This window comes from Drosophila albomicans, chromosome 3 (genome assembly GCF_009650485.2).
Source record: "Drosophila albomicans strain 15112-1751.03 chromosome 3, ASM965048v2, whole genome shotgun sequence".
NCBI classification, from domain to species: Eukaryota; Metazoa; Arthropoda; class Insecta; order Diptera; family Drosophilidae; genus Drosophila; species Drosophila albomicans.
Genome location: NC_047629.2, coordinates 6,974,026 through 7,000,541, shown reverse-complemented (window position 1 = coordinate 7,000,541; position 26,516 = coordinate 6,974,026). Strand labels below are relative to the sequence as shown.

Here is a 26,516-nt window from a genome sequence, read left to right as displayed (position 1 = left end):
TATGCTTATATACGGAAACAACTAAGAAAAAAATGTATAACAATTTATATATAAATATATTGTGTATGTAGTTTAAATGATTAGAGCATTAAAACATTATTTTTTCTGAGAAAATGAAACAATTTATAAAACTACATAACTACAAGAAAACCCCAAACAAAAAAGTTTAAAAATAAACATTACATTATGTGAAACAAAATTTTACAAGTTTTTTGTATTACAATGGGCACCCTATACGACCTTTTTTATATAGCTTATCGTTAGCTCTTATCGTCAATTACTTGCTTTGCTGTGATTTTCTTCTCGTAAACCAAAATCTTAAACAGAACTGGAATTATACATTAACACATGTTTGCTTTAAATGTGGAAACTGGTTTGCAAGGGAATTAAATGCGCATTTTACACATATAAATTCCGGAATTGGAGAATAAAAAGTCAAGTGTAACTAACCGATTTATATTTTGAGCCAATGAACGAAAACTTTATACCACTGTGCCATCAATCAGCTGTTTGATCGCCATTATGCTCTCGCGCTCTCTTTGTTTCCACTTCCAGTCAAAAGCTCTTGTCGAAGCGACGCGTCTTTGTAATCGCTGTCTTCGAGCGTGAAGAAGCCAAAGCTTGAATTAAAAATACAAATGTGTAATAAATACTTAAGCCAGAAATTGTCTGGCATAATTGATGAAATCAAAAAATGCTGAGCAAATGCAAACAGAAGCAAGTGCGCGAGACAGAGACGCAATTAACTAATGCGTTCCAGTGCGCGCTCAGTTTCGCTTTTCCAGTTTCCAGCAGCAGCAACAGCAACAGCAGCAGCAGACATCAAGCGGCGTGTATTGTTTGCTCAGTTATAAATCTGACGGCGACGGCTGCGGCGGCAGCAGCGGCGACTGCGCTCTTCAATGCAAAAGCAAAAGCATAAAAAGCAACAAGTTTTCTTAAGTTGTGCCGTGAAAGTTCAAAATCCTCCAATAACAACACTAACGCGTCCGCGTGCTGTGTCTCATTTTGTTTGTGTGTGTGTGAGTGTATTTGTGCTTGTGTATCTCTTCGCCCGTCCGTGTGCGCGTTTGTTTGTGTTTGTGTGTGTGTGAGTGTTGTTGGTGTGGCGTCTGAACGAAATCCGAAATTGATTTTCTAGTTTTTCGTGCTAATTTGGCGCCTTTGGCTGCATGCCCCAATTGAATTGCACTTGCTAGCAATTTTTCGACGAATATTTAATTGAAGAGCTAGACTCATACACACACACACGATCTTCTTGTGCTCGCGTGCGAGTGTGTATATGTGTGTAATGTTGTGTATGCTGTAGTTAATTGTGTGAGTGCCACATGAATCATAATAAAGCAAAAAGATTTAAACTTGAGCCAAAAAAACCAATCAAAATAAACTAAAACGAAGGCCAGTGAACAGCTGACTTTAATTTGTGGATCCATTAAAGCTTTGAGTAAGTATCTTAGGAATATTTGAAGAACTGAAGTTTCGTGGTGGTTCAAAAAGTTCTATATGAAAAGAACTTCACTTTGATTGCCTTCCCTTACACACACTCTCTCCCTCTCTCTCTTTTTCTCTCTCTGATCAGTGTTAATAAAATCATCATGAAATGCCATCAAGAATTCAACTCACATAAAAACTTAATTTATTTGTGCAAAATTCTTAATTTGCTTAAGTTAACAACAATTGATACAATACAGACAAACGAATGACGAACGAAGCTTGTACGATAAGAACGCTTTCTCATTATCGCAAATCAGTATTTTTCAATTTCAAAGATTACAATTATTAACTGTGTGTGCAAAGTGTGTTTGATAAAGAAGCTCTTCAAACGATTGATTAAAACAGTTTTTCGCAACATTTTATATAATTAAAAGGCACTTAACCTACGTGACATTCGCAATACATTTTAATATTTATTTCAAGGGCTTATATTCTTTTAAAGAATTATTTCAACTGAAATATTAATTGATAATTGAAACCATTTAGTGCAACATATTTTACAATTAAAAGGCAGTAATACATGTGCAATACAATTTAATATTATCACATCATTTGGTCATGTGCATTTCAACATTAATATTAATATTAATTAATATTTATTTTCGTATTCGGAATTAATTGAATTGGAATTTAAAAACTATATTTATGAGTTCCTTTTTGTTGTTTTCTGTAATATTGATGTTTTAAAGGATTCGGCATAAATAGAACAAGTAAGAAAGCTACAGTCGAGTGTACTCGACTGTGAGATACCCGCTACCCATTTTGAATAAAAGAAATATATTTTGCGATATTTTTCTCAAAATATACCGAATATACTACAAAATTTCTAAAATATACCGAATGGTATATTTGGTATATCGAAATAGTCCCGCACTCAAAATATACCATAGACGGCACAATATACCAGATTGTCGGCCAAAGTAATTAAGACACCCAGTAAATAGACGTTTTTGCCCATACAAAAGTATTTCTTTAATAACTTCGACAATTTTTATCTGATCGCAACCAAATTTTCAGGAATCATAACTACTACAGCAATTATTGTATATACCAAAATTCGCAACTCAAGCTTTAATATTATTCTTGTTATTCGATTTTTTTGATTTGCGGGGGCGGAAGTGGGCGTGGCAAAAATTTGAAACAAACTTGATCTGCGTGCAAACATAACAAATGTTGTCGAAAAAAAATTATACCTCTATCTTTTATAGTCTCTGAGATCTACGTGTTCATACGGACGGACGGACGGACAGACGGACATGGCTATATCGTCTCGGCTGTTGACGCTGATCAAGAATATATATACTTTATATGGTCGGAGATGCCTCGTTCTACCTTTTACATACATTTCCTGCCGGCACAAAGTTATAATACCCTTCTATCCTATGGGTAGCGGGTATAAAAATCAAAAGTAGATCGATGTACTTCCTCTGTTTCTGTCAATTCAAGCCAGTCCAAATTTTACTTAAGTCGACTTCGATTCATCTTCCTATAAATTTTTATTTTTTTACGGTAGTATTTAGTTATTTTAAAAACATATTTCAGATGAATTTAATTTATTGTATCTTTATCAATAATGTTATATATATATGTATTTCTTTTTATTAGATTTAATTTTAATTTTAGACTTATTGTGAAATAAGTATATTGGAATTTAGTAATAATTTTGTGTTTTATCATTATATAAACAATGAGTGGTATGTGTGACGAGGTTTTAAATCGTAAGCATTATTTTGAAGAATGTTGTATTTCATAATGTTGCTGACCAGCTTTTAGCTATTCTTCCGAACAGTTTTCTGTATCTTCTTTATATCATCATAAATATGATGTTTCATTGAAACCAAAGTAAATTAACAAATATAAAGTATTAGCACTCAGTTGTCTTATGGTAAACGTAATTATGAAAAGAGGAGAATTTTCATAGCTTTCAGTTCAATATGTATTTCCTCGCTTTCAATGTGGGCGAAAACAATTTGTTGAAGCTCTCATCACAAAGTCCAGTGGGAAGTACAAACTCAGGTCACAGTTACTCAACCAAACTTTCATTCCCCACGTATACAAAACACAACCACACAGATACTCGTAGTCGAATACATAGTTAGATATAGTAACATTCAATTACCGATATAACAATGGGTCATTTCACTGCATTATTATCTTATCTACATACGCTTTGAAATACGTATTTGTATACGTATAATTTTATTGGTAAACAATTGAACCGCTTTGAAGAATTTTTTATATTCGCCAAGTGTTGTAAAGCTTAACTCGTAAACTATTGCATAGAATAACAGGTTTCTATCTGTTTGCATTCTTCATAATTTACATGGATTACTCAAAGATATTTTCAAGTATCAATAAACCAGTATTGGACTCGCTCAAAAATTATCTAATGCCATAAAATTCGTCTATCTGAATACAAGAAAAATGCTCGAATACAAAATACTCTGGCCGTTCATTAAAATCCGGTGCGATTATCTAGATATTACTATCTTAAAGCTAACAAGTAAGTAAACTACAGTCGAGTGGGCTCGACTGTGAGATACCTGCTACTCATTTGGAATAGCAGCAAGACGGTGCAGTTTTTTTCTTAAAAATATACCACAAAAGTACTGAAACATACTAAAGACTATATTTGGTATATTTATGAGCACTACATTCAATATATAATATAGAGTACAAAATGTATCAGATTGTCAGCCAAAGCTACCAAAACTCGTAGTAAGTAGGCGTTATTTCGCATACAAAAAGATTTTCTTAACTATCGCAACCAAATTTGTAGGAATCATGAATACCGTAGTTGTTATTATATGTACCATAATGGATCGAGTTTTCAAATTCCGCTTGCTATTCGGTTTTTTTTCGATTTTCCGAGGCGGAAGTAGGCGTGGAAAAAATTGGAATCAAACTTGATATGCGTGCAAACACAACAAGAGCTGACGAACTATATAGCTATATATGTATATATAGCACAAAGTTATAATACCCTTCTACCCTATGGAGGGTATAAAATATACTTTAGAAATTCAAAGCATTAAGTGGACAAACAAATGGAATTGATCCAGCTTTTGATGCGTTTCAATAATATTCAACATTATTCTTATTGGGTAAACCTATTATATTTTGTAAGCAATTTCATTTATATGGCCTGATGCAGAATATTATTTAAATTTTGTTGAAATCTACCGAAATCCTATGAAAGATTCATTTAAATCCTATTTTCACCGGGAAGCCATTTCTGGACAATTCTGGAAATTTAATATATCAGTCATAAATAATTTTATAGTTTTTATTTTCAATGTTATCAAAATGAATTTTTACCTTTACACACAAAGAATTTGATAATTTGATTTAATTTTGTTTTCTTTTTATTCAAATTTTGATTAAAGTTGATATGCATATTAGAAATCTCTAAATATTCTTTTTATTAAAAGAATTATCTTGAACGGATAAAAATTTCTCGATGATCAGCGTCCGTGAAGAGAGTCTTTACTGTAATCATCTTGACATATTTTCAAGAAACTGAATCATTTATGTATGTACTCTTTAGTGCTAAACTATCCCATTTTTTGTAATGCTTTGACATTAATGTTTATGTAATCTAATCTGAAAATGTAATTATATTTTGCTTTTCGCACCTCATTGGCAACGCATGGCACTAAAGTGTTATTTTCCGTGTAAGATTAAATATGAATAACGAGTGGTGATTACTGCAATTTTGCGTTCGCTTTACGCCTTTATCTCGATCAGATTAGATAGAGACAATGCCTTGATAGTTAAAGAGCTGTCATTATGCGTGTGCTTTTATCCTGATGAATCATTTGTAAAAGAGATAATCCTGTCAACTTGTTGTTGAGTTAGCCATGAAAGCTCTCATAACCTTGTCATGTTGTTGAGCTTTTTACCAAAGCTTTGCCTTGATGATAATATCCCTCAAACTCTGTGGTAAACTTGTTTCAACTGAGCTCTCTGATAAGTGCGACCTTGTGGATATTGGAGTGAGTGAGCGAGTTGGTTTTACTGACCGAGATACCTTGTAAACTTTATAATATTCAAATTGCACGAGGTTCACCTCGCTCTCTACGCTCACCTTTGCTTGTCTTGTTCGAAAGCTTTAACAGCTGTTTAACTCTTTGTTTGTTATCTAGCTCTCGCTCTCGCTCTCTGACAACTCCGCTGTCTTCGCTCTCTCCCATTGGGAGAGAGAGAGCCGACGCGCTCTCTTAACCGTTAAACGTAAACGTTAACCGTTTCGGGTAGCTTCTTTGGCACAAAGTGAAAAAAGCTCTCGACCATTTGTGGCGAAGTTTAGTTACTATTATTAAGTAAAGTGACGGCAACGGTGGCGCAACACGTTTTGGTTTGGCGCTCGCGTTTCGCGTTCGCAACTCATTCGATCGTTGTGGGGGCTCGCGTTGTCTCTGTGTGTGAGTGCACACTTAACTATATGTGTGAGTGATGGTGTCAGTGTCAGTGTAAGTGTGTGAGGTGTCTTCATTTCTGCGCAGTGTGTCTTGTCGGCGCTTGTTGTTGTTCCTGCTGCTGTCACACACAGGTAGAAAGAAGAAGCAAAGAAGGCAAAGCAACAACGACGAACGGTGAAACGAGAACAAGAAGCGCAGCAAACGGCGACAGCGGCGTGGCAGCTTTTTAATGCGACGGCGACTGCGCGCTAAATTCTCGCTCTCTTCTGACTTCTGAAAAAAAAACGCCAAGCTGTAACTTCCGTTAGTCGTTGGCAAAACGTAAACAATGGAAATTTATTATTATTATTATTTATTATTGTTATTGTTATTAATGTGTACATTACCACACGGCGCACAGCACAGCTCAGCGAATTGCAGAATTTGCAGACGTGTCTCTTTGCTGAGTTAACGGAATTCTGCATCTTATGCGTGCAGTTATCTCAAAGATACAAAAACATCATCCAGAAAGATACAAATCAAACAGTTACTTTATAAACCGCGCAACAACAACAACAACAACAACAGCTGCACATATAAGTATTTTTTTGATGTTTATGAATTATGAATTTCAAAATTTTCTTTTGTGCCAAAATTACATTGTTAATTGTTGTGCAAAGTTTATGAGCAACACGTGTGTGCGAGTGTGTATGTGTGTGTGCGTGTGTTTATAGCAATAACAAAATATTTGAAAAGTAATAATGAAAACAAAGTTTTATTGAAAAAGCGAAAAGGCAAATGTTAAGTGTGATTTCCAGTTAAAAATTAAATGCGTTAAATAAATAAAAATGTTGGTCAACACAAATAAAATTTAAAGAAATGTGTTATAATTGAGGAAATTTGTGTAAATAATTGAAGTAAAAATAAATAAATTTGTAATAATTCCGCAAATTGTTGTAATAATAGAAAAAAAATAATAAATATAAATAAATTAATAAAAAAATTTAAAATGTAAATCCAAAAATAAATTGAAACACATCTATAAGAAAAATAAGCTTTAAAAAGCAAAACCAAATTTTGTATACCGAAAAATACCTAAAAAAAACATATATAAAAAAATAATAATAATTATACAGTGAAGCAACCTAGTAATAAAATAACTGAACATATTGCAAGGTTTCGATAAAAATCAGAACGTGATAAAGCCATTAATCATAATAGTAATGAAAAATAATAATTGTCATAACATATTTTTTATTGTTTTATGTGCAATAAAATAAAAAATACAAAGTACGATAGCCGTGAGCCAATTCTTCAGGCAACTGCAATCAGTTGTTGACTCCGATAATAAACAAAAGAAACCACATATAATATAATATTTACCCAAGTATATTATTTTCTTTCTACGTTGTTTAATTAGCTGCTGAAATGCGAACAGCAACAACAAAAAGTAAAATGAATATCAGTCAATATCAAGCAAAATACGACACCAAAAAATCGCATACCAAAAATACCAAATATCAAATCAATAGAAGAACCAACAAAAATAACAGCTAAAAAATGTCCCAGCCAAAAGTCCAGATTCCTGCCACAAATGAGACGCTCCAACTGCAGGATGCCACCGACACGGTGTTGGCAGCAAATGTGGAAGCGTTGCAAGTGCGACGTCATCGTCGCAGCATTTCACAGCTGATGGCCAGCATGGGTAATAAATATGTTACAATAAAATTGATTTGATTCTCTGCAACATTTTCTCAGGCTTTGCCTTGTCTCTCGATTGTATTTCTCTCATGTTGGGTTAGATCATTACCAGTTCTCTAATCCAAGTAGCTTTTTTTGCACCGCGTGCGTCATGCAAAAAAACACAAAACACAAAAAAAAAACAACTACAACCTAAGCACAGCACTCCATAATGATAGACCAGTTTTACTTTATACTCTGCACTCTCAGACAGTGAGGTATTACAGACGATAGGAAAAAGCTTGAAAATGTAAATTAATTTCAAAAGAACTCAGCTTAATCAGCTTCATTAATACTGTGTGATGTAAAACTTAGTGAAAGAAGAAAAAATGTTTTAAGATTAAACTCAGCTATTTTTTAGAAAAACCACTTGTAGTTGAAATAAATTTATTTGACGTAATAAATCATAAAATGACACGTTTTTCATGAAAAATATTGTAAAAAAGCCAATTTAATAGATTTGTAGAGAAATCGCTAGAATATCGAAAATTATTTATTTCCTTCAATTATTGTACAGCATATTTTCTAGTCGATGTCACTCAACTAGAGCAATCTTCACGTTTAACCTTTTTTCGGCTTTTTGTTTAATTTCTAGAATTATTTTACTTTTATACGAGCAACCGGTTTGTTTAGCCGGTTTGTCTGAGAAAGTGAAAAAGAATTTGTCCAAAAATGCCACTTGTTGAAAATTTTCTCGTGGGCGATGAAGATCAACAGTCTAAAGATTCAGAGACTAGGTCTATGGGCTGAGTAAATTAAACAAAATTATAGTAATTAGTGTTAACACGAAATATTGCTCTTGTCTATTAGATAGTTAATCAAGCCACAAGCTTGAGTATTTCCCGTTTTGTTTTTGTGATAGAAAGTTGAATTTCCAGAAATGTTTAATGAAAGAAAAGTGAGTTAAGCACATTGTTTTGCAAGTCATTTTAATAAAATATGCACCCCAAATTGATAAAATAGAACAAAGAGGAATTCAACTCTTATCAATATAATTTGCAACTTTCATTGATTAAAATTAGTCTAGAAAATGTTGATAATGTCAACAGAGTATTAATAGAAAATATTTATAGGAAATTAGTAAGTCAATTTAATTCCATTGGAGACCAAACCCAAACCAACACAATATTGCGAAACATGTAAGAAGTGACTCAATCGTAAGACAAAAAGGAAAAAAAAAGTGTTCTGTAATAATAATAAATGTAAAACAGAAAGCATTTGGCGAAAAGCAACTGTTGTCAGCAATTAATATTTAAAGCACGCTATTTTACGATCTTCAAGGGAAAAACACTTTATATTTAATGCACGAGACATTTGCGGCACTCCTAAATCGATGATTATGGTTGATTATTTATAAACAAAAGAAATTATGCAAAATCAAATGTTTTAATTCGTAACCGGTTCCATTAAGATGCACAATATATATAATTAGTATTTATAAGTCGAAAATCGATGCTGATTTCAAGTACATTTAAATAACAATAATAAGCAGAAAGTTCACCAAAGTCGAAAATGTTCAAGACCAGTATTTTTGTAGCCGCTAGATCGAAACGCAATTGATGATTTATTTATCATTAAATACCAAAAATAAAACCTCTCAAATTTTTGAATTGAAATGCTAAAAACAAATTAGTATTGCAATCTTTGTTTCTCGCAGTATGATTTTAATTGTCACGAGATTTTATCGTAAAATATCAATATGAAATCGAAGACTTGTGTTCTCACCAAATATTGTAGTCTTAAACGAAAAGTAGATATGCATTATTGTCAATAGAAAGGCAAATATAAGAATCACTTACTCCATAATGCAAAACACTCAATAGTATCTATTTCTTATAGACAGAGATACTAATAAGCTCTGTTTTTTATTAAAGTTCAAAATGATACAAATATGTTGACGTATAATAATAAATTGAAAAATTGAAATTAAAAAATATGGAATGTGTATTATTCTAATTGGTGAAACACTTTTGAATAAAATATTTTAGAGTTCTAAATATAACATTACCAAAAATATTTTGGACTATTTTTTATTTATTATATTATTACATTTGATTATTGTATTATTCAAAGAATTTTAAGAATTTGTGATTTTATTTAAATATTTACATTATTCACATTGGCAATGTGCTTTAATTATTAAATAAAATATTTTGAGGAATTCTTAACACAACAAAATAAAAAGAATAATTGGAAATTTTGATTGTATATATAAAAATAATTGTAAAATATATTATTTAAATTGAAGGCATGACCTTAAGCAACTAATTATTCAATAAAATATAATTATTGTTCAATACAATTTTTAATTCATTATTCATTATTAGTTTATAATACATTATGAAAATACAGTAATTTTGATCTTTTTTAAATTACGAAAAAATAATTGCATAATATTTAAATTGGTGACATGATCTGCAGCTACTGATTGTTAAATAAAATATGGACATTTGCTCAATAGTCTATATTTCTTATAAACTGAGAGACAATATGCGTCCTTTAGTTTCTAAATATAATTTTAGAAAATGAGTTCTGACTGTCTCTAAAATATTATAAAATTCAAGATCACGATCGGTCTCAATCAACTGATTATTGAATAACATATTATGGAGCTCGGTACTTAACAACAAATTTAGATTTGATCAATTTGGAGTTAATTTAACTATCGAATTAGGTTAGGTCGAAATATTAAATGAGTATTATTTAAATTTACGTGATGATCTTAAGCAAGTGGTTAAATAAAATATTTAGGAGTTCATTTAAATAGTTGTAATTAATGTATTTTTTGGCAATTCCATTACAAATCCATTACATTAGACAAATAGACACTTCCGAGTTGTTACACGGCCAATTTACAATGCAAACAGTGTGGCCAAGTGCAATTGCTTCGAGTACTCGATGTGTGTGTGTATTCACATTTCTAATTATTATATAACCCTGGAATTTGGCCGTTGCTTTCGCTTCACGTGTCCGAGGCACTTTGCGTGTTGCTTCGCCCCGTGGAGTTTTAGAGGCCCCCCAACAAACTAACGGCACCATTAGCTAATTATTCATAACGCCCCAAAGTCCGATTCAAAATTCATGGCACGTTATTGGCGTTTTCAATTTAGTTGCAAACAGGAAGTTTCGATTTCTTTTGGCCCAGATCGCGAAGCGGGTTGAAAGACCTTTTAGGGGGACTCAAACACCCTCCGAGATATATATCAATGCTATTTCTGATACATCAAAGTAACCAATAATGACAATTTTTTATTATTTACATGACTCAGAGAATCGAATCGAATCGAAATGAAAAGAAATTCCCCTTTATATCAGCAGCACCTTTGGCGCGTTGTCTTTTCAACATTTTTATGTAGGTTTCCTTATGGTTGGTTTTATTTTTATCAAACAATTTACTCGCTAATTGTTCGCTTCTTCTTTCTTTCGGTTGTATTATTTTGTTGATTATTTCGAGTGTTGACTTACTGCATTGCGTCTGCCTCACTTTGCACTTCTTTTTTTTACGAGTATTATTATTATTTCCATTCTTATCGTGTCAGAGGGAACACTCAAAGTGAAGCTCTCTGCGTGCCGAAGCAATTTATACGAACACCCTGCGAATGTGTGAATTAATTTGGCAACTGTTTAACTACAATGAAAGTGAACAAACTGTTTGCTAAGAGCCAGTTCAATATTTGTTTGATTGGCAGTTAAAAGCTGATAAACTACGGACGCGCTCGCCACGTTTTATTTTGTATTTCTTCGATTATTTCTTTTCACTTTTCGGGCTTGAAAATAATTTAAATTTATGCTATTTAAATTGAAGAAGTAGAACTATTGAAAAAGTTGAATAAAAGTGATATGCTTGGAGATATCAAGAAACATCTCAACACTTCAATAACGTCATTCGCATAATATTTTGTTGTTGTTAAGGTATTTCACAATGTTGCAGACTTATCTGCTTACGTAATGCCAAATTATTCCAAACATTCTCGGCATTGTTATGAAGTGAAAGAAACTTTGTAAGCACTTTATGCATAAGCAAAAAACAAAAAAAAAAACTGTTTTGTTTGTAAAATATAGCTGCGATCATTGAACCTGAATCCACGTATGACTAATTTTAAGATAATAACATTCTGAATGGGTTTTTATGACGTCAAAGTCAGACGCCAGACGCTGAACTACTCTCGGACATAGTAAAATATATATTCCGAATATTATGCCACGTTAAAGACCCAAGTTATTTCTGTACTTTTATTATTATTTCTCAGCCTGAACTCTGATAACGATCTCAGTGTCCGGTCACGTGATCTCCATTAAACTTGGCAGTCTTACAAGATATTTTATGGCACTTTCTGGCGTCCAATGTCAGTGAAGCGAGCCTCCACACAACTGGGGCACACTTTAAATGAGATTTACAAGTTCAATTTTGGGGTTTATTATTATTTACGGCACTGACGAACTTGACATAGGATCCCAAAAAGCAACCTTGGCTCTATTTAGAGCTAAGTAAACTTCTGAGGCAACCCAATATCTCCACTGATAAGATATTTTTCTTGCGGCGTCAGACAAACATCATATGACTAATGATAATTTGCTTGGATTTCCTAAAGAACGGTTTCTGTGATAAGCCGATTGTAGACTTAGATGAATATTGTATTTGGAGGTAGTAAAAATATGTTACGCTTTGTATTTTTTGTTATTTCACATATTTAAATACGTACAATGTAATGTTCTACATACTACAAGTCATCAAGTATACGTAGAATATTTGGAGAATCTAATATCACAAATAATGCCATTAAGTGATATAGACTTTTTAAATATATTTATAGTATTCAAGCATAAAAATTATATTGAACATATTTAATAAAATTATACAACAAGTTATACGTACATACGTATACGTATTATTTTGTTGAAAGATAGTTAATTAAATAGTCTAAAATATTAGTTATGAATATAAAATAATTGTAAAATTTAATTTATTATTTCATCTTTCTTTTCTAAGCTAATTAATTATCAAGAATACAAAAAAAAAAGTTTCTGGAATAGAAAAAATTGCAAGAATATTAATATTATATAATATTATCTTTTCTCAACATTTGCTCCTGAATAATTATTTAAATTAGAACATTTCTAAAATAATTAAAGAATTCTTTAAACATTCCATGCTATCTTTAGTATCAACTCAAGTTCTAAATTCTTAAGTATTCAATAATTAAAATAAACTTATGAATTGACCTTTAGGAAAAAGTGTGTCAGAGTATTATAATCAAGTTCTGATTAGCCGAATCAGAAAATATTCACAATAATTTATTATTTTCCACTGTATTCTGTTATCGCCCCTGCCCATTTTCTCCATAATTATATTTGGCTGCTATCTGCACTATAAAAATAATACTAGTGATGTTTTTTATTTATGTCCGCTATAAGTCTACGCTATCATTGGGACTAATAGATTTCTGTGCTCTATGGCATTTGGTTGCACTGTCAGCAGGTAATAGATGATGATAGTGCTGATATCGAGCATTATCTGCAGCCCATATATAAATCATAATTTAGTCAAGTACTTTGATTAGCGCTTAATAACAGGTGTCCATCCATCACTGGCAACTGTTCATATAATACTCCCACATACATATGCAAAAGACTCGATCGATGTATGTATATAATCTACATATATATCGGATTATCAGTAGACAACAATTTCATATTTCTGCGTGATTTGTTATGTGTGTTATTTTGATGTGCTGCGTCATCGTTTTGGGTGCAAAGTCGGACCCAAATAGAAGTGTACTTTATACCGATTTACCAATTATTTAGGCAACTGTCTGGCGCGGCTTAGAGGCAAGGTTTTACAACAATTCCCATAAGTTATTTTCCAGCAAATCTTTCCGGCTGCGTCGCACAAATATACTTTGATCGCAAACAAAGCATATTTATAATTGTGGCCACCGTCTTATCGTTAGACCAAACCTCTTATCAGCTCGAAATTTATACACTCGCTCGCTTTTGAGTAATGCTCACCGACCGCATATAGCTAAACCTTGAGTACTTCTTGCTTGTACGATAAACAAACCCGAGCCAAAAGGCGTTCCCTAATATAATACATAAAACGATTTACGTAATTACACAGTTCGGCATTGACTTTGGTATTTATAGGATGCTATAAACTAATCGCGTATCGAACAAGTGAAACATTATACGAGTTTGGGATAAAATTCATTTTGCAGATGAAATCTGATGCAAATAGTGAACTAAAGTAAAGAGTGAATATTTACAACTGAAACGTGATTATAGTTTGCATTCAATTGTGTTAGAATATCTCGCACAAACTAAATAAGTTGTATATTTATAGTATAATTTGTGGAGTCTAGTATTATTTTACTGTTGATAGATAAATCACGCAATTGCTTCGAAAGTGCAAATTAAATTTGCCATTAATATTAACTAAAATAAGACGAACGGGATTTCTACAGTTTATAGATTTAGCGAATTCAAATGATTCCATATATAGTTGGACATATGTATGTATACGAATTGGATATTAAATTATTTTCATGTTTTATTATTATTATTATTATTATTATTATTATTATTATTATTATTATTATTATTATTATTATTATTATTATTATTATTATTATTATTATTATTATTATTATTATTATTATTATTATTATTATTATTATTATTATTATTATTATACCCGCTTTCCAGTATGTAACAGGTAGAAGGAGGCATATCCGACCCTAGAAAGAAAATATATTCTTGATCAGCATCAACAGCCGAGACGATCTAGCCATCTCCGTCTGTCCGTCTGTGTGTCTGTCTGTCTGTCCGTTTGTCCGTATGAACACCTAGATCTCAGAGACTATAAGAGATAGAGCTATAATCTTTTTTCGACAGCATTTGTTATGTTTGCACGCAGATCAAGTTTGTTTCAAAATTTTGCCACGCCCACCTCCGCCCCCGCAAATCCATAAATTCGAATATCAAGCGTAATTTTCAAGCTACAGGAAATTTCGGTATATACAATAATAACTATAGTATTTATGACTTCTGAAAATTTGATTGCGATCAGATAAAAATTGTGGAAGTTAAAGAAATACTTTTGTATGGGACCTAGGGGTCTTAGGTGCTTTGGCCGACAATCTGGTATATTGTGCCGTCTATGGTATATTTTGAATGTGGTACTATATCGATATTACAAATATACCGTTTGGTTTGGTTATTATTATTATTATACAAATAAAATAAATAAAAAGCAAACATTTCATCATATTGATAAGTAATCTGAACTTTTAGAGATGAGGAAAATATTGGTTTTTTTGTCATCATCAACCGCACAATTCTTGTGAAAACATAAAACCTCTTTAAACACTCGACATTTTAAAAGTGCTTTTCAATTGAACCGAATTCCAGCAAAAGAAAAGGAACCCTTGTCATATACAATTTTATCAGCAGTAAAAAACTTGACATTAAATGCTTGACTCAGCATTTGGAGCAATAGAAACACGGCAATCTTAACATACTTATATGTCTCTACTTGTGTACTTTATACTATGTAAACTAATTGAAAACCGACAAGTTAATGTAACAAACTCAACTTCAGCTAATTAAAAGTGGGCTACGACTGGAAGCCACTCCAAAGAGTCGAGTCAATACATGATAAGACTGGAATATGTAACACCTTCAAAGTGGATCGTTTACAGTTCTGAGTCCCACATTCATTTCTATGTGTTATATAAAAATGAAATTGAAACGCATTTCTTAAAATTAACTGACCTTCATGGTCATTTTAGTGATTAAGGTAGCTAATTATTTAAAATTTATATAATATTGAGATTTGTTTATGCTAAGTATTCAAATGTTACTTGAAATAAGCTTTAAAATTGCAAAGTATGGAATCTGGGAAATTTCCCCATGTATAAATATGTTAAATCTTATTGATAGGATATTCAAGTAACTTTTTGTTGTAATCAACATTCAAATACCTGTATTTATTTCTATTTATACCCGCTACTTATAAGGTAGAAGGGTATTATAACTTTGTGCCTCAAGCAAATGTATGTAACAAGCAGACGGAGACATTTTCGATACTATAAATGATATATATTTTTGATCAGAGTCAACAGCCGAGACGATATAGCCATGTCCGTTTGTCTGTCTGTCCCTCCATCTGTATAAACACCTATATCTCAGGGACTATTGTAGATATAGATATAATTGTTTTTCGACAGCACTTGCAGGCTGAACAAGTTTGTTTATTTTTGCCACGCCCACTTCCGCTGGTGTTAGTCGCTTTGGGTGACAATCTGGTATATTTTAGTATTGTAGAACTATATCTATATCCAAATATTGTGTTCGGAATATTTTAGTATTTCAAGAATAATATCGCACTGTTTCACTTTCAATAAATGGGTGGCGGGTATCTCACAGTCGATCACAGTCAACTGTAGATTTCTTAATTGCTCTGATTTAAAATATTATATATAATACAGATAATTTGTTGTTTGATTTATAATTCAAATTATTTATTTTGTTTTCTTTATATCGATTTATAGTATGTTATTAAGAGTCTTTAATATATAAATTATTTTGTTCGATTTAATCGACACTTTATATCGCAGTGAAATCAAAGAAATATAGTGCAGTAGAAAATCTTTAGATATTGAAATGATAAAAATATTTGGTGTGAATCTTAAGTTAAATTTTCTTCACTGGATTGATTCATTTAATTTACCTTTTTGTGTGATTTTTAAAAAATGTATTCAAAATAAATCCATAGTAATAGATATTTGTTGTTTTTAGTCATCTGCTAATTTATTAAAGTTTTTAAAGTGATTAAAATGAAGCTGCATGTTTTTTCATATAGAAGTTTATTTATTTCATTTCGTTTAGCTTATTGTGTTTTAATAAATCAAGAGTTAAAAATTAAATTCAATATTTGAATTTACTTGCCTAAAATGTTGGGTGTCTGTAAGCTTACAAGAAAACTTTTGAGCTCAGTTTTCTGTTCTTCATTGTTTAAATCAGCAGCAATATTCAAAGATGTTTGAGTTTCCCAAAAATTTCAATTGATTTAAGTCTTTAAAGCTGGCTAAAATATAATATTAAGTTGAAATGTCTACTAACCCTTTATTGAATTGAATTGAGAATAAATCATTCTTCGTTGATGATAATCAATAATAGTAATATTACTATATATAGTTCATATCGGAACTGACTAAAATTAACCACCATCCTCTCTTTGTTGCAGCTGAATATCCTGCTGATGATGCCTACAGACCAACGCACTATGCCGGCTACATCAATCGTGGCTACGATGATGATATAGATAGTTCCTACCTCTTTGCGCAGTACGAGGCCATGACGGATGCTCGCAATGGAGCGGCTTTGCCGCCCTACTCAACCGATCATCATCGCGATCTTGGCGAAGATGAGGATGACAACGATTTCAATGATGATGTGTTCAAGGATTGCAGTGAAGAGATCACAGAGGAGGATAATGAGATCAGCCATCACAATCGCTGTTTGCCCGAATTTCAGTTCTCGATGGTCGACTCGGAATACGATGAGACGCTGGCGTTTCCCGATTCCGTGACGATATTGTCGACGCTGGGCGACAAACCGGTGCTGGTGGAGCGCAAGGAGACCGACGACGATGACGAGGAGTTCGACGATGAGAACAGTGTGCTGATGCGACAGGAGATACCCTACACCAGCATCTATGGGCCCAACGTCAAGTTCAATTCGTTTCAACGCAAGGTCTTCATTCCCGGACGCGAGATTCATGTGCGCATTGTGGATACGGAGCGCAGCGTGACGACGCATCTACTCAATCCGAATTTGTGAGTTATTTCCATATTTGAATTACTCTGATTACTAAATATTTCTCTGCCTGACAGGTACACCATTGAGCTCACCCACGGCACCTTCACGTGGAGGATCAAGCGACGCTATAAGCACTTCAACTCCTTGCACCAGCAGCTCAGCTTCTTTCGCACCTCGTTGAACATTCCGTTCCCGAGTCGAGCTCACAAGGAGAAGCGACACACGCTCAAGGCGGCCGCCAGTCAAATGGCCGACGAGTCTACGCTCAAGGATCTGCCAGCGCATACCAAAGTCAAGCATTCGAGCACGCCAACCAACAATAATAATAATAATGGAGGAGGCGATGGAGCTGGAACTGTTGCCACCATCGTTAGTCCCACACACAGCTCGATCCTCTCGAGCTTCACGCCTCGTCGCAGTCAACGGAAGCGAAAGAAAAAGAAACGAAAGCTGCCTCGCTTCCCCAATCGCCCAGAGAGTCTAATCACCGTCGAGCATTTGCCTGTGCGCATTAAGCAGCTGGAAGATTATCTCTACAATCTGCTCAACATCAGTTTGTATCGATATCACCATGAAACGGTGGGTGAACAACTTGTAATATTCGGAAGTTGACTAGAATAGGGCAACTTGAACGAATTTTATAATTACAAGATGTATTTTAGAGACTAAAACTAGTGCCAGTAAAAATTAGAAAATACATGAAAAGTGGAAATGATATAGAGGATGGGTGAAATAGAAAGGAGGAATATAGGGTATTATAAAGCTGTGCCTCCAGAAAATGTATATAAAAAAGGCAGAAGGAGTCATCTGTGTGATATAATGTAACAGTATATATACTAAATATAGTCTTTGGTATGTTCTAGTATTTTGGTATATTAATTTGGTATATCTTAAGTATATTGCCGCACTATTTTTCTTTTATTGAAAATGCCTACCTCACAGTCGATCACACTTGACTATAGCTTTCTAACTTGTTTTTAATTGAATTCTATGAACAATTTAATTCGGAAAGCAAACAAGACGATAATTTCATAATATACATAATTAATTTCACATATGTACAAAAGAAATATTTACAATTTATATATTATATATTAAAATGTAAATATAATGAATTTCAATATTTTAACTTTAAAACATTTCACATAATTACACACTTCATATTACTGCATTATTTTCGACACATCAACTTTTTATTTTATATGACAAATTTGCAGTTGAACGTCGCCACTTATCGGCTTAACTTAAGTTTAAAAACGATCGATTTGCAGCTGTTAAGTTACAACATTTATTAGTTCAACAAAAATATTATACGATCGATGGGACTGTTTTATATTATCGCGCAACCGTTTAAAATAAAAGTATGCCTAAAAGTATTATATATTTTATTGCTCACTGTAGATAATTGCAATTGCGTAGTTTTTGTGTTAGAGAAGAGTGTGTAATTATCGACATTACTCTTTATAGTATATGATTAGGTATTAAGCTTGAAATGAATTTTTTGAAACGCAAAACTACTTGCTTAAAATAGAAAGCATTTCATAGGATATGCTTTTTATAACGTGTTATATTTTTTGAGTTCACAACCCGATTGGCTTCAATTGAGCTTAGACAAGTTTTAAGATTCAAAGATATACTAATTTTTATTACAACAAGTAAGAAAGTCACAGTCGAGTGTGCTCGACTGTGAGATACCCGCTACCCATTTTTAGTAAAGGCAAAATATTGCGGTATCATTTTCAAAATATACCGAAAATACTAAAAATATACCAAATGGTATATACCAAACTAAGACCACTAGTAAGTAGGCGTTTTTGCCCATAGATATTTCTTTAATAACTTCCACAATATTTATCTGATCGCAATCAAATTTTCAGGAATCATAACTACTACAGTAGCAACAGCAACTCTAGCTTTAAAATTAAGCTTGTTATTCGATTTTTTTGATTTGCGGGGGCGGAAGTGGGCGTGGCAAAACTTTGAAACAAACTTGATCTGCGTGCAAACATAACAAATGCTGTCGAAAAAAAATTATAGCTCTATCTCTTATAGTCTCTGAGATCTAGGTGTTCTTACGGACGGACGGACAGACGGACATGGCTATACCGTCTCGGCTGTTGACGCTGATCAAGAATATATATACTTTATAGGGTCGGAGATGCCTCCTTCTACCGGTTACATACATTTCCTGTCGGCACAAAGTTATAATACCCTTCTACCCTATGGGTAGCGGGTATAAAAACTACTGTCTAAATATTAAAACAAGAGAAAAATGGAAACATTTTTTAAATAGATTTAATTTTTGTAAAATTATAAGTAATTAAAATTATTTGTATGACAATATTTTATATATATAGTATGACAATATTGAGTTCATCAACTAACTCATTTAGGATTCTTTTGTTAGTTTTAATTTCATCATTACATGTGATTTGCACCTTTAACTTTATTTTGTTTACGATACTCAAACTCTTTCTCTCCCTCTCTTGCAGCTCAACTTTGTGGAGGTTTCAAATGTGTCCTTCGTATCCGGTCTGGGCATCAAGGGCAAAGAAGGAGTCATACTCAAGCGAACCGGATCGACACGACCCGGCCAGGCTGGCTGCAATTTCTTTGGTTGCTTTCAACGCAATTGTTGCGTGCGTTGCAACTACTTCTGCTCGGATGTCGTCTGTGGCACTTGGCGCAATCGCTGGTTCTTCGTGAAGGAGACGTGCTTCGGTTATGTGCGACCCACCGATGGCAGCATTCGAGCTGTGATACTCTTCGATCAGGGCTTCGATGTCTCCACGGGCATCTATCAGACGGGCATGCGCAAAGGTCTCCAGATTCTGACCAACAGCCGGCACATTGTGCTCAAGTGTTGGACGCGTCGCAAGTGCAAGGAATGGATGCAGTACCTCAAGCACACAGCTCACACCCACGCTCGCGACTTTACCTGCCCCAATCCTCACATGTCCTATGCCCCGATGAGAGCCAACACTCAGGCCGTGTGGTATGTGGATGGGGCACAATACATGGCCGCAGTTGCCGATGGCCTCGAGGCTGCCACCGAGGAGATTTACATTGCCGACTGGTGGCTGAGTCCGGAGATCTATATGAAGCGTCCAGCGTTGGATGGCGACTATTGGCGTTTGGACAAGATTCTGTTGCGCAAGGCAACGCAGGGCATCAAGGTGTTTGTGCTGCTCTACAAGGAGGTCGAGATGGCGTTGGGCATCAACAGCTACTACAGCAAGTCCACCTTGGCCAAGCATGAGAATATCAAGGTATGTGGGGTTAAGGAAATGTAGTAGAAGAAGTATTTTAAGAAAGTTTCCTTATTAAATCATGTGTCTAAAATTAATTCTTAACTTACCGGAGAATTACAAAATTTCAGGATTTTTAAGGAAAAACATGTTGTAAAATACAAAATATAAATTTGTAAATTCTGATTCTAGTATAATCCTATATTGATTCTAGTATAATCCTATATATTATATCCTATTTACAAATTAAAAATATTTAAGTTGATCTCAAATCGAAAATAGGTTGCACTATGCTAAAGCCGAGGCAAGCAGTAAAATACCTAGGTGTGGTCCTGGACAGCAAACTGTCATGGAAGCTCAACGTGTTAGAAAGGGTGAAGAAGACCACATGGCGAAAAAGATGCTTAGTTGCACTTGGGGCCTCTCTCCTAATCTAATACGGTGGATATACATCTCAGTTGTTCGCCCTTTCCTCACCTATGGTGTTCTAGTGTGGTGGCAGGCCACGGAAAAAAGGACGTACCTTTCCATCATGGAAAGGACAAAGAGTCAAGCGCTACTGTGTATCACAGGCGCTATCAGGTCGACGCCTACTAAAGCCCGCGCAATCCATAGCCGCAAGATCGTCCCTACGGATTGCCGCAACAGGCAATCTGGGTCTGCTAGGCTATGGTCACAGCGTCATTGGTAGGGAGACTAGTAGAGACTGGGACTATACTATCCCCCTTACCAGTACTGACCATATAAAAACAATATTCTTGGAACCGGACTGCTGGCGGAAGGCCCGAAGCCCTCAACCTCTTCACCGACGGGTCGAAGATGGATGATGGTGTCGGAGCGGCCGTATACTGCCCTGACCCGGTCTCCAAACATTCCTATAAACTCCCAGACCATTGCAGCATCTTCCAGGCGGAAGATTTTGCCATTGGCAAGGCTGCCGAATTGGCTCGGGGTTTACAGCGTAATCAAAACTCAATTAACATCTTTGTTGACAGCCAGAATCAATGCACACTGATGTGGTCAAGTCCAAAGTTGTCCTGGACAGCAGAAGAACAATAGAGTCGCTGAACGCATCTGCGGTCGTGCGTATCTATTGGATCCCAAGCCACCAGGGCATCGATGGTAACGAGATCGCAGACACTCTCGCCAAAGAGGGAGTGGGGCTCGATGTCGGTAACATGTGCAATGTTCCGATATCTCTGCGAACTCTAGGCAGGGAAATTGAGGTGCACTCTAGACTTCAGTGGGACGCGAGCTGGCGCAATGCCAACTCGTGCAAAACTGCAAAGCTGATGTGTGCCTCTACTAACAAAAAGTTAACCAAATTCGTCATGCAGCTTTCAAGGAAAGACTGCAGGCTAATGCTAGGCATTTTAACTGGTCACTGTCAGTCAGCTGTCCATGCTGTAAAGTTGGGTATCACGAACAGTGATCAGTGCAGGAAATGCAACGAGCCCGGGGTTAAGGAAACACTTGAGCATCTTCTCTGTAGATGCCCAGCGTTATCCCGACTCCGGCTGAAATACCTTAATTCGCCGTGCCACAACGATCTTCGGGACGCTTCACGGCTACCTCCTAGGATGCTGCTGGCTTTTGGCAAAAATGCATCCATACTGTGCGACTTCTGAGACGAAGATAAGCTCTACCGGTACAGCTACGGACCTCCACTGGTCTATGCTTTGCACCATACAGGGGCAACCGGTCCCACCTAACCTAAATCGAAAATCTCAAATAAAGGGTAAAAATGCAGATTGTTTAAAAAGTGATACAATATTTTTCTTATGTATATTTAGTCCCTTTCATTATTAGACAAAGTTACACTTCACTATTTTTAATTATTGCTTACTAACTATTATATTCGAACCGTGGGGACAATAACAATAAGTCTGAGGAACCACATGCACAATGATTCTCACTGATTTGAGATTTATGTTTTAAAAGAACAGTATTACAGAACTCACCCTGAGTCGACAACATATTTCTGTTTTATTCCCAAACTCATAATTGTTTCTTGTAATTAGAACTTAATTTTTTCTCTATGTAGGTTATATTAGATTCCTAGCTTAAAGAGACATTTTCTTGAAATTTATCCAAGATTTTGATTTCAACCGTCTTACTACTGCGTCACTAGCTGATTTCTAATGGAATGTTTCTCACACTTCAGGTCATGCGACATCCGGATCATGCACGTGGCGGCATTCTGCTCTGGGCCCACCACGAGAAGATCGTGGTGATCGATCAGACTTACGCATTTATTGGTGGCTTGGATCTGTGCTATGGTCGCTGGGATGATCGTTCGCATCGTCTGACCGATCTGGGCAGCATTTCGACCGCCTCCGTTTCGGGCAGCAATCGTTGCACGCCCAGCGGTTGCTACAACAAGGACGAAGTGGACTCTGCCTTCGGTTCACGCAAATCCTCACGCAATGCTCATCACGAGGCAACGACCAAGGAACGTGCCCCATCTCCGCCACCACCAGCCAGCGAGGAAGCTGCTCCAGTGACGTCTGGCATAGAGGTGCGGACTTTGAAACCTGGCGATCGACTTCTTATTCCCGATCTACTGTCGGCGGCATCCAGTGAATTGGGATTGGAGGCGACAACGCTGGAGGGCATGAAGCTGAACACACCCGAGATGGAGCGCAAGAATATGCTCGATCGATTGAAGAACAATGCGATGAAGGGGGCTCGCATGGGCAAGGACTTTGTGCAACGTCTGACGACGTCCGAGGCGCAGGAAAACCTGGAGGGAGCAACGGCCATGGGTGAGACTGTGTTCAGCATTGAGACACAGGAGGAGGCGACAACAACAGAGGCGGCAAACAGTTCAACTTCGGGGCTGAATGCGACGACGACAAGCACACAAATACTCAGCAGTGAATTCTATGGTCAGGCCAAGTATTGGTTCGGCAAGGACTATTCCAATTTCATACTCAAGGATTGGATGAATCTGAACGCCCCCTTCGTCGACATTATCGATCGCACTACGACGCCTCGCATGCCGTGGCACGATGTGGGCATCTGTGTTGTGGGTGCCTCGGCTCGGGATGTGGCACGGCATTTCATCCAGCGCTGGAATGCCATGAAGCTAGAGAAGCTACGCGACAATGTGCGCTTCCCGTACCTGATGCCCAAGAGCTATGCTCAGATCCGGCTCAATGCCCATCTCCAGCAGCTGCAGCAGCGTCGCCAGCAGAACGTCACCTGCCAACTACTGCGCAGCGCCTCCGCCTGGAGTTGCGGCTTCATTGAGGCTGATCTCGTGGAGCAAAGCATCCACGATGCCTACATCGAGACCATCACGAAGGCCCAGCATTACATCTACATTGAGAATCAGTTCTTTATCACCATGCAGCTGGGCATGGGCGTGTCGGGGGCGTACAATAATGTTCGCAACCAGATCGGAGAAACGCTCTTCAAGCGCATCGTGCGTGCTCACAAGTAAGTTCAGTATACGAAAATAAGAATATGATTTGGTTCTGATCATAGAGTGGTTCTTAGAGGATTTGAACCTTACTTCACTTTACTATAGAAACACATTATTAAAGCCCACTTTCTTTTTGTCCTCGTGTACTTTTATATTTTAAAAACAATTCCTAAGTACTTACATACATAGGTAGCGATCAACTTTTGGACAAAAATTTGCACTTATTTTTCTGATTGCCAAAAATTATTGCTGTAGCTAAGCGAGACATTAATAAGTTTGTGATTAACTTGTAAACGGTTTCCATACCGTTGCTAAATTATGAATAATGAGGAATGTAACATAGATTGAGAGAAATGATAAAGAGAGCCAATATCGAGAGAATTCGGATAGCCGAGAGTGTCAAAATTATACTTAATTTTACCTTAGTAATCATAATTCTATGTAAAATTTGTTATTTTTGATTAATCACACGACTGATGTGTTATCGATTTATTCTTCTTGGTATTTAAATATAAGGGTTTCGTTTTTTATTTCATTTAGTAAGTTTAAAATCGGGTGGTTTTTTATGGACTTTATTTTAAACTCTTTACTTTCGTTACTAATGTTTTCAGGGAAAAGAAACGCTTTCGGGTTTATGTGATAATGCCTTTGTTGCCCGGATTTGAGGGCGATGTCGGTGGAAGTACGGGCAATGCGGTCAGAGCCATTACGCATTGGAACTACGCCTCCATATCAAGGTAGGTGACTAATATAAGCTAATTTAAGCTCAACAACATTTTAATTTGACATTTACACTGAATTTGTTACTGAGTCAAGGTGTTGCATATCATAACCTTATCGAATTAAAGTTAACTTAGCAAAATGAAACCCCAAATCAAGAATTTCTGATCATCCCTAGCCAAATTTATTAAAAGACCCTACACTATATGTTACATGAATATTCACTTCTAATGCTAAATCCTTAAAAACATTGTGTCTATTTGTCTTTCTCTATTTTATTATCAACTGCTTTCCTCAATCTTGCAGAGGTCGCACAGCAATATTGACACGCCTTCAGGAAGCGGGGATTACGAAGCCCGAGAACTATATATCATTTCACAGTCTGCGCAATCATTCGTATCTGAATAATACGCCAATTACCGAACTGATCTACGTCCATTCCAAGTTGCTAATTGCTGATGATCGGGTCGTTATCTGCGGTTCGGCAAATATCAACGATCGTTCCATGATCGGCAAACGGGACTCGGAAATTGCGGCGATCATAATGGATGAGGAGTTCGAGGATGGACTGATGAATGGTAAAAAGAATCCAAGTGGAATATTTGCGGGTAGATTGCGAAAATATCTATTCAAGGAGCATTTGGGTAAGCTCTTACTTTTTGGCTTATTCCTAACAATTTCCTCTAATTATAATATTTTTCTAGGATTACTGGATTCTGAGAGATCGCCACGCACGGATCTGGCCATAAGTGATCCGGTTTGTAATCAATTCTGGCATAATACATGGCGTCGCATCTCGACTAAAAATACAGAGATCTACGATGAGGTGTTCAAGTGTATTCCCACGGACTTTGTGAAAACATTCGCCAGTCTGAAGAAATATCAGGAGGAACCTCCTCTATCAAAAACCGAACCCGAATTGGCCGCCAAGCGTGCCACGGAAATTCAGGTAAGATTTTGAAAATGTTTTCACTGAACTGTATTTAAATTCTAAATTCCAATTTCCAGGGACATCTGGTAAATTTACCGCTGGAATTCCTCAACAAGGAAGTTCTTACGCCACCCGGTACCAGCAAGGAAGGTCTCATACCTACCTCTGTATGGACATAGTCTGCCAAAGTCTTTAAGACGCCACCATAGCTTAAGCCTTAAGGAGATCCATCAGTTTCTCTAGATTTGAAACTGGGATTAGAAAATATGCTATTTTAATATTATTACTATTTTTCAAAATGCAACCCACCAAATGCGCTTAAACTTATTTCAAGTTGCTGTTGCCAAGTCAGAAAAAAATTAATTAATTGTAAATATACCAACATAAATAGTAATATTTAATATATATAATGAAAACAAACAACTTTTTGCCTTATAGCTAGTTTATTTATTATTATAGAATGTCGACGTCCCCTATAAACACTAAGATTTTATTGTTACTTGTATGATGTTAAAACAGTATTCTAGACAAACTAAAGCGCAATTCTTGTTTTTAATAAAAGTAAAAGAAAAAGTGATGCAAAATTAAGTCAAACTTAAATATTCCGAATTTTATTTCACTTGAGTGAATGTTGAGAATATCCCAACAATTAAAAAAGTACCAAGCGATCTAGACTACACAATTCCCTTCCACTGACAATAGCTTGATGCGGCCGCTCGATAAAAAGCTGCCTGCTA

At 35.4% G+C, this 26,516-nt stretch overlaps 1 protein-coding gene across 4 annotated transcripts; it reads left to right on the top strand.

Moving 5' to 3' along the window:
* The first annotated feature begins 1,285 nt into the window (after positions 1-1,285).
* LOC117567420 (phospholipase D2) lies at positions 1,286-26,368 on the top strand. Of its 4 annotated transcripts, none has more exons than XM_034247413.2 (10): positions 5,815-5,966; positions 7,315-7,599; positions 16,879-17,470; positions 17,528-18,032; positions 19,946-20,722; positions 22,866-24,142; positions 24,740-24,865; positions 25,155-25,492; positions 25,553-25,797; positions 25,857-26,368. In XM_034247413.2, exons 2-10 carry the CDS (start codon positions 7,455-7,457, stop codon positions 25,956-25,958), a joined length of 4,107 nt encoding a protein of 1,368 aa, XP_034103304.1. In that variant the 5' UTR covers positions 5,815-5,966; positions 7,315-7,454; the 3' UTR covers positions 25,959-26,368. The 4 variants fall into 4 exon arrangements, with proteins under 4 accessions (XP_034103307.1, XP_034103304.1, XP_034103306.1 ...); XM_034247415.2 differs by having other exon boundaries at positions 5,815-6,046; XM_034247414.2 differs by having other exon boundaries at positions 5,816-5,942.
* Positions 26,369-26,516: the final 148 nt, after the last annotated feature.

Coding starts and splice junctions, on each gene's coding strand:
- LOC117567420 (XM_034247413.2), top strand. CDS start 7,455: ATGTCCCAGCCAAAAGTCCAGATTCCTGCCACAAATGAGACGCTCCAA. Junction 17,471..17,527: donor CATCTACTCAATCCGAATTT/GTGAGTTATTTC, acceptor TCTGCCTGACAG/GTACACCATTGAGCTCACCC. Junction 18,033..19,945: donor ATCGATATCACCATGAAACG/GTGGGTGAACAA, acceptor CCTCTCTTGCAG/CTCAACTTTGTGGAGGTTTC.